Source organism: Hyperoodon ampullatus (genome assembly GCF_949752795.1).
Source record: "Hyperoodon ampullatus genome assembly, chromosome: 4".
NCBI lineage: Eukaryota > Metazoa > Chordata > Mammalia > Artiodactyla > Ziphiidae > Hyperoodon > Hyperoodon ampullatus.
The window spans coordinates 41,715,178-41,724,885 of NC_136917.1; the positions used below are offsets into that span (position 1 = coordinate 41,715,178).

A 9,708-nucleotide genomic window follows, 5' to 3' on the forward strand; every position below is an offset into this window, starting at 1 on the left:
ACGGAGTGGCCTCAGGAGAAAGCAACCCTGCTGACACCTTGATATTGGACTTCTTGTCTCCAGAACTGGGAGAAAATAAATTTGTTATTTAAGCCACCCAGTCTGTGGTATTTTGTTATGGCAGCTCTATCAAACGAAGACAGCCTCTATGCACTGACCCTTATCTAATTTTTGATAAATACCACCAAGAATTTCCCTATATGTACTTTACAGTCCAAACCCAGGCAGTCTCTGTGCCTTTTGATTCTGTGCCTTTTCTCATGCTGCTTCCACCAGCCAGATGCTCTCCATTTCATCCCTGACAGATAAAATTCTAATTGTGGGGGACAGCAGAGGTCAGTGCAAAGAGATCAGGGCTGGGAATCTTAAGTCCTGGATTCTAGGTTCAACCCTGTGATTTACTAATTGTGGGATCATGAGCAACCTGCTTATTAACTTCTCTAGGTCTCAGTTTTCTCATCCCTAAAATGGGAATAATAATCTCTTTGCAAGTCACAGGGCTGTTATAAGGTTCCAGTGACACCATGTATAAGAAAACCTTATATAGTTTTAAGTACCATTTATATATGGTATATATATATATATATTACATATATATTATGTATATATAATAACCATATATTATATATATATGTGTGTGTGTATATATATATATATATATAATATATGGTTATAATGTGTGTGTATGTACAGTATACAAGGCTCTACTCAAAACCCACTTCCTTCATCAAGCTTTCTCTGACCCTCTCAGGGCCCCTTAAAGACTTTGAACTTTCACCATGCCTTTTACCTTTAACTTTGTATATTTTTATTTGTTTGCAAAGAGCCATCTAGAGCACAGGTTTTGTAGTCAAACAGATTTGGGTTTAGCTCGGCCATTTGTCAGTGGCAGGACCCTGAGTAAGTTACTTAACTTTTCTGTACCTCAGTTTTCCCCACCCATAAAATGAGTATTGTAATAGAACCTTCTTCAAGGGGTTGAGGTGAGGATTAATTAAGACAACGCATTTAAAATATCTGCACATAAAATGTTCAATAAATGGTAAGGCTGTCTATTTCTACTTGACTCATTGAGAACCAAGACCAGCCCTATCTGTCCTTGCATATCCCCCTCTCCAGCATTTAGCAGGGTCTCTCCAGGTACCAGGTACACAATATTTATTGAATGAATGGGCAGGGTGTGGTGAGACAGGCTTTAGGCTATCGCTGATATAGTGAGAAAGGTCCACTGAGCCACAGGCAGAACCTGTGAATGAGAAATTTGGAATTCTTGAAATGTCAGCGATGCATGAGGATGAAATCAATGAAAGCCCAAGAAGGGAGGGCACCCTCACAGATGGGCCAGACAGAGACCCGTCAAACAACTGGTCCCTCTTTGTGAATGATTTAGGCCGCCAGGAATGTGTTACTCCAAACCTTTTTTGAGAAACTTTGTGCTTTGGTCAAGGGCCAAAATTCCACACAGCCAGTAATCTATCTATAAAGCATAAAACAAGGCAGGATCTAATCAACTGTTAACCCCCAAAGCTAGAGAAGCTCAGGGAAGTGAACAGTGGGAATAGAGTTTGGCCCCAAAGGTGAGCAGGATTTGCAAGGCTGGAAGATACAGAACAGTGTGCCTCCAGGTGCGGAGAGGGGATGGGTGGGGCATGAGGATGGGCTTGAGGAGATGGATCTGAGGCAGAGTGTTCTTGGAACAGCTGAGCACATGCCCCTGGCCAGAGAAGCTGCCCACAGCCCCGCCCCCACCAGCAGGGGGCACGCCTGTCCCTGAAGGTCACAGAGACTTACCATGCTGGAGTGGACTGTAGCCTGCTCAATGTACCTTGCAATGCCTGTGACAAACGCATTCCTGTCCTCGAAGTTTGTGTCAAAGTTAGCCTGCAGGAATTAGAGAACAGGAACATTTGGTGGTTGGAAAACAGGTTCAAGGTGGCTGGGTGTCCAGGGAATAAACTGCTGCCAACAAATGCCCAAATTCTCTGTGGAAATCTATCTCTACATCACCCTCTCATCTTCCGCCAAGAAATCCCACCCTGAATCCCACTGGGCAGGAGCTGGCTACAGCCAGGGGCCTGCATCTGCTTCCCATGGGTAATCAGGTTCACCCAGGGAGCCTTGGAAGTAAAGGCTTAAACCATACAAGCCTAAATAGCTCTTAAAAGTGAAGACGTGTTTTTTTTTTTTTTTTTTAGAAAGAAGCAGACTCACAGATATAGAGGAAAAACTAGTGGTTACCAGTGGTGGGGAATGGGAGGTACAAACTAGTGGATGTAAAATAGGCTCAAGGTTGTATTGTACAACACTGGGAATGTAGCCAATATTTTGTAATAACTTTAAAAATTGTATAAAAAATAAAAAATTTTTTTGAAAGATGAAGAAAAGGTGAAGATATACACTGCTTTGATCCAGCAGTTGCAAAAATACTTGCCTGAGGGTGCAGATACATCTGTACAAGAATAATAACTGCAGTATTTTTTTTAATAAAAAAACTGGAAACCATCCAAATATCCATTAACAGCAAAAAGCTAAATAAATAATAGTATATACAATGGGCTTATCTTATAAGTACTATGTGGTGGTTAAATACAGTGTGGTAGCATAGCAGTATTGTCAGGAAAAATACCCATAATAAATTTTAAGTTAAAAAAGCCAAATCATAGAGCAACATAATATAGTGTCATTCTCTTTTGGTTAAAAAAAAAAATTATATATATACATGGTAAAAAGGTGTGTGGCTGTATATATGCATATATATATAGACATAGCTACAGGGAAATTTTTATTTGTTATAAATACTTTGCTGTATTGCTAATAATAAAAAAGATATTTACATAATTAAAATTTAATCTGGGTTAGAAAATGTGAATAAACCAAGTGGATGAGTTGAACCTTCAGGCATGTGCTTATTTAATAAATCTAGCCATTGAATGAAATTTAAAATATACTATGTGTTTATATTCAGTATCATTTAGCAGTCCAAGAACTTTCAAAAGGTCAAATACAGCTAAAAAGCTAAAAATTTCCAATTAACTAATTCTTTCATAACATGGTATACTTGCCCAGCACACCCAGACAAGGGGCTATTTGCAAGGATGACTACGGCTGCACCGAAGCCCTTCCCACCATGCCCAGGTGGGATCGCAGTTTTGAGCAATCCGATCACGGTTTGTCAAAAGCTTGCCTCTCAGGCAAAAGCAAACAACTGTGACTGGCTTCCCGGAGCCATTATCAGCTGTGGGGAGTTGAAGACCTCTTCTCACATACATGAAGGAAAAGTAATTACCCAGGCAGGCTCTAGGGGTTTCTAAATTGCGATATTTAATTCACGAGGTCAGAGCTGCCAAAACCTTGGTTGGTGCTGCAGCAAGAACAGCCGGGAAGGTACTTGGGGTCAGAACGGATCAACAAGCCTTCCCTGAGGGAAGAGAAACAGCCCTGGTGTACATTTACTAGCTTATCTATTGCTTACGTTCAGCTCCACCAGTGCACCAGGGACTCCATCAGCTGACGACCTTTCACCTTCTAGATGCAGGCATCCCACTTCCCTCTGCCTTCAGAGCAAACCCTCTCAGGGGATCCCCAGAATTCCTGATCCCACCCCCCACCATCCGGCCCCGGTACTCTGGGAGGACTTAACCTGGTACATGATGGAGGAAGGCGGGGGTTCGATGCATGGCTGCTGGTCAGGGAGGGGCAGCTCTTCCAGCAGGTCCACGTTGGACAGGGCATCTTCCAGGGTGACGTGGGTGGTCATGGCGGCAGTTTCTGTTGTCCGCACTGGGGGGGGATGGAAGAGAAGGAAACGGAGAGTTTCAGGGGCCTTCAAACACTTCTCCCAAGCTCACCCTGTCCAGGCTCCTTCCGTAGAACCTGGGGAGTTAAGAAACACGCACCAAGACCGCTTCCACTTGCTACTTCTTCACGTGGTGCCCTCAACCCGTGCCTGGTATCTAAGGATCTCTTTACAGTTTACGAAGTACTTTTTTATCTCTATTGCCTTGACTGAGCCTCACCACAACCCTCTGAGGGCAGGTGGTCTCATATCCACATAACTGATGGAAAAACAAGGCTCAGAGAAGTTATGGTGACACTCACACAACCACAGTGACCAGGAGCAAAGGACCTCAAATTATGCTTGACGCTAGAGCATGGGCCAAAGTCAGCCTCCAGTTTTTGTTACTCAAGAAGATATTTATCAGTTCCACTCTTAAATTATTGCATAACACAAACATCCACAATTGAGAGAGCCAAAGATTATCAACCTGAAACCAGAGTTTGAAATTAAGCTGGGAGTCAAAGAATTCAGACTCCAGCAAATTTAACCTTATTTGCAAAAACATTAGAGCCATTGTCTTCCTTGGCCTGGACATATGGTATGTTTTGTGAGCCACACCAAACAAATCAGCCCAAAATGGACATTTTTGTGTCTCAGACCCTGGCAGACTACAGCGGGTGTGATGAGAACTTTGCCAGGCAGTGAAGCTGAAGAGGTTCTAAACAGCACCTACCTAACAGGAGCTAACTGCTATTTTAAGAACTCAGCACTCAGCAAACAGAATACTCATTTTTTAAAGCATACGTGAAACATTCATTAAAAATCATCATGATTTAGGGCATAAAACAAGTTCTCACAAGTTCCCCCAAATATGACCTTCTAGAAGTAACATTCACTGACTACAGTGCAATAAACTTAGAAATCAATAATGCAAATTATAGCAAAGAAAAAACCCCGTATCTATGAAAATTTGTAAAAACATACTGCGAGGTTATTCATAGCTGAAGAGGAATTCAAATAGAAATTATAAAATATTTAGAACTGAAAGAGAGCATGAATAAATGTCAATGCATTTCACAGGAAATAAGAAAGCAGAATTAAATGAACTGAATTTTCCACTCAAAAACCTAAAAAAGGATAAAAATCAAACCACCAAAATGAGAATGCAGGGATTACTAATTACAAAAGCAGAAATAAATGAAGCAAAAAACAGCAAAACAAAACAAATAGTAGACTAGGTGAACAAAAATCTGAAAACCGAGTTTTAAAAAAAGATTAACAACATAATAATAAGCAGCAGTGGCAGCAACTGCTAACCCTTTAGCATATTCGAATGAGGAAACACGGAGAAGGCTGACTGTGCTCCGGAGAGCGCCCTCCCTCCCTCCCCATCCCTAATCCCAGGGAAGCCTGAGACCTGCTTCAGGGCTGGAATCTCAAGAGTGTCAGAGAATTTGCCTCACTCATTAGGAGATGTGGTGTCAGAGGCCAGGGCAGAAAAGGACCAGCGACAGCAGAGCTGGACCCAGGCTGTGAAGGGCTGACACAGTTGCAGAGTGCACCCCACGCAGGCTGCCCCTGTGTCTCCTTTAGGCCCGGCTGGGAGGGCAGATGGGGCTGAGCTGCTGACTACCACTTCACACTTCACTGAGTTCTCAACTCACCTCCCTGTCACGTGCTATGGCAACAGTGAAGGCCACATCCAATGAGGGCACGGGGGAGCTCAGAAGTGACTGCCTCCTCTGCCCTCTGCAGGTGACTGGCCTCACCGAGGTGGTTTCAGGCCCTCTCCACACCTATGCTGCTTCCTCTGCTCTCTTCTCTGCCCTGAATTCTAAGTGTGGCATTCAGTTCTACAGCAAAACCATTTGCCAATCCACAGAAAAGATTGTCTTCTTTAGTACATTAATGTTAAGTCAATTTTGCAGGAAGGGTTAATGATTGTCCAGGGCATAATGATCTGTAAGCTCCAGAGCCCTAATAATTCTCTTTGTTAATTCAAACAATAATAAAACTAACTTTTTTTTTTTTTTTTTTTACGGTACGCGGGCCTCTCACTGTTGTGGCCTCTCCCGTTGCAGAGCACAGGCTACGGACACACAGGCTCAGCAGCCATGGCTCATGGGCCCAGCCGCTCCGCGGCATGTGGGATCTTCCCGGACTGGGGCACAAAACCGTGTCCCCTGCATCGGTAGGCGGACTCTCAACCACTGCGCCACCAGGGAAGCCCTAAAACTAACATTTTAAAGCCATTACTCTGTGTCACTCTGCCAAGCACTCAGCTATTTTAATCTTGCATCAACCTTATAAAGGTAAGTATTATGATTATTCCCATTTTACAGATGAGCAAACAGAAGCTCAGAATTTAGGTCACTTTACAAAGTCAAGGGCTGGCAAGTGCTGGAGCTGGGCTTGGAACCTAGGTTTGTCTTATAAGAAAGGCCTAGAAGCAACTATTTATCTATGACAACAGGGCTGTGTCAAAGGGACCCAGGGGCCAAATTGAGGCAGCTTCCATTGGCCAAAGATGGGGTGATCTGAGCACCAGTTAGCACAACTCAAGGGACTTGAAACAATATCAAATATATGTGAATCCATGAGATCGTAAAGACACTTAATAAAACCTTGGTTTTATGCCTTTGTTACTGCTGGAGGATGCCTGTGAACCAACTTTTACGTTGGAAATCAATAAATAAAAGGAAAGACACAAACATTGAACCAATCTTTCCTATACCAACTGTACCACTGGATAAATGAATTGTAGGAGAGAGAGATGCTTCTCTTTATAAAGGTATTTCTTTTTTCCCCCAGAAATATTCACAGAATTAAAATATCCCAGTTTCCAACCCCTAATGAACAAATGGATGTAGGCACTGATCACCAACTGCTGCTAACATCACTACATGAGGGACAACCAGATATTATGTGCCTCCTGATGGAAAAACACACCATCACCTTACAAAGAGTGCTGAACCCAAAACAAAATACCTGAATCTAATCAAGCCTTTGATACAATCTGACAGGAAATACAGAGCACAGAACATGTTAAAATACACCACGGTGAGGTACTCAGTAAAATACAATCTATGGGAAAGCCTGCTGGACAAATGGCTGAGTATCTTTAACAAATAAAGTGCAAGGGAAAAAAAAAGATGGAGGGGGAAGTTATAGATGATAAGAGACTTAGACTATCACGTGGTTTTACTTCATTTGGATCTTATTTCAAACAAACCACCATAAAGATGAAATTGTAACATGTATGAAAAAACAGGAAAATTTCTCTGGCTAGTTACTGACTCGATATTTGACAGTATTAAGGAAACATTATTTTTTAGATGTGACAACAATATTGAGGTTATATTTTAAAATAGTCCTTATCTTCGACAAATACCTACTAAAATATGGATAAAAGGATACAGGGGTTTGCTTCCAAATCATATTAGATGGGGGAAGCGTGAGAAATAAATGAGACAAAACCAGCTAAAGTTAATAATTGTCAATCCTGTGTGATGCTTACACACAGAGATTTATGATAATTTTTTATCCAATTTTATGTTACTTTTTAATTTATTTATTTATCTTTGGCCACGCCACACAGCATGTGGGATCTTAGTTCCCCAACCAGGGCTGGAACCTGGGCCCCCTGCAATGGAAGCTCGGAGTATTAACCACTGAACCGCCAGGGAAGTCCCTCCAATTTTAAATATGTCAGAAATGTTCCATAAAAACTCCCAGCTCAATGTATACACTCCCAGTTCTAATCTGTCTTCCCTTCCTTCATCTTCCCTGACTCCTACTTATGATCTTTACCTTCTCCTTCCTCCTATAACCTGGGTTTCTTCTAAGGTTCTCAGATTCTAAAATACTCATTTACCAGAATAACCCTTAAGATTTTCCCCTTTAACACAATAATACCCCCGTCCTTCCCTTGATGAGAATCAATAAGTGAACGACCTACAGAGCCAGTAAATTAGGAGTCTTTATTTCCGTTACAAATACAGCTTCTCTAATGGATTTCTCTGTTTCTTTGTAGATCATTCACTGCCTAAGGGAGAAGGAAATCAGACATTTTTAGCCCAAGTGCTAGAAGTCACTGCCAACTCCACATCAGTCAGAAAGAAAAAACATTCCGGAAATTTTATCAGAGGTATACATGAAAATAAGTACTTCTTTTCCACCGCAAGTGTCCTGCCTGTTATGCAATCTTCCAAAGGAGAAGAATTCTTAATACTGAGTCTACGACCACGTGGTCATTTTGTCACTTTGGAAGAGAAATTAATAAAATATTTTAAAAACTAACACTGTTCTGGGAGCACCACTTACCAGACACAGCTGCAACCTGCAATGTGGGGCATTCATGGCAGATTTAAATTCAGCATCTTCATAACAAACTGAAACTCAGGGGCCTGGTTTCACCGAGTAGTAATAACACTGGGCTCTCAGGCAATCTGCTTCTGAGAAGGTCTTGTAGGCCCCGTGCCCGACACCCTCCACCCCTCCACCCCTCCACCCCTCCACTCCCCCACTGAGATGACTGACAGATCCTGAACAAGAAGCAAGGGGCCTCACAGACACAGGATGGGCACTAGGAGAGCCTGGCTTTGGGAATGCAGGTTGCTATTCTCTAAGCAAAAGATCTGCATTGTTATTTTCTGACTGACTTTCTGGAAGAAAAACGAAAAAAGTCAGAAGGTTTAATGACATGGAAAACTAGGCTAAGTATGGTGGGTAAGCTCGGGTTCTGTGTTCATATCCGCCATCTGTTACTTCCTAGCTGCATAACCATAAGTATGTTCCTTAACCTCTCTGAGCCTCCGTTTCCTTATCTGTAAAAGGGCGATGATTAATAGTAGTCCCTGCCCTCAGTGATTTATTATGAGGATTATATAACATTACAGCACGTGAAATGCTCAGCACAACAGCAGGCACACAGCAAGCACTCGGGAAATATTAGCTAGTTGGATGGCCTCTTTTTAAGAGAGTGAATGGATGAATTAAACATTGCAACAACTCTCCTACACAAGAGGAAGGCATCAGAAATATTACACTAATTCTTAACTCTATAGATCTTTCATTTTGATTTCCTCAATCATAACACCCTTGCAGGTTCGAAGGGACAGGTGTTATTTTTGCTATTTTTCTAGGGAGGACACACTGTTGCTAAGAAATGAAAACGTTCATTCATGGTCACATGGTTACTACTAGTGACTGAGTTAGGGCAGAAATGCGATATCTTGACTCCCAGTTCTAAGCCCTTTCTTCTAGACTGCACCACTTTTGTACCTTTTTGAAAGGTACCAAGCACTTTACTTTCTTTTTTTTTTTCCAACTTGGCTGCCTTTTCTTTCCTCTGAAGAGTAAGACTCTTTCAAGCCATAAAGATTAGGTAACTGTCACCTTTGGGTTTCATGAGAGGCCAAGAAATATTTTCCTTGTCTGTAAATCTCTCCAGCTAGAAAGCAACAAATAAATAAAAATAAAGTTAAAAAAAATGCATATGTATATTTATATCTGCAAATAAAAAATATATAAGTAAGTAAATATATAAATATAAAAATAAATATAAGGGAGGCTTAGACTGTCCCCCTCAAAAAAAACATTTGGAGCAGCATTTGACTGAGCAAGGAAAAAATTCCAAAGTACTGCTACTTCCTCTTCCCATACCAGGGCAAATGTTGCTCATTGATAACGTCTCTATTTCTCAATGAGTCCACGGGTAGCCTCAGAATCCTTCTTGTGAAATACAAAACTCCAAGTGGCCACTAGCACTCAATCTGAGTTTGCCCACGAGATTAAAAATACGTTGCTCCCCGAACCAGAGCAGAACGACGCATGCATGTGCAAGCTCCCTGAAGCCAGAGACCATTTCTTACCCATCACTGAAAACCTTGGAGACCTTAGTAGGGTGCCAAGGAAAGATGAGGCACTGA

At 41.8% G+C, this 9,708-nt stretch overlaps 1 protein-coding gene across 5 annotated transcripts in view; it reads right to left on the minus strand.

The window, feature by feature from the left end:
* CYFIP2 (cytoplasmic FMR1 interacting protein 2) overlaps positions 1 to 3,757 on the minus strand; it is a gene marked incomplete at its 5' end in the record, with an annotated part of 114,963 nt that extends 111,206 nt beyond the window's left edge. For 4 of the 5 annotated variants that reach the window (XM_079701925.1, XM_079701927.1, XM_079701924.1 and 1 more), the window contains 2 exons: positions 1,792 to 1,881; positions 3,641 to 3,757. In XM_079701925.1, coding sequence (XP_079558051.1) covers positions 1,792 to 1,881; positions 3,641 to 3,757 — 207 coding nt within the window. The remainder of the gene's footprint in view (positions 1 to 1,791; positions 1,882 to 3,640) is intronic. The other variant, XM_079701926.1, reaches the window with a different exon arrangement.
* Positions 3,758 to 9,708: the final 5,951 nt, after the last annotated feature.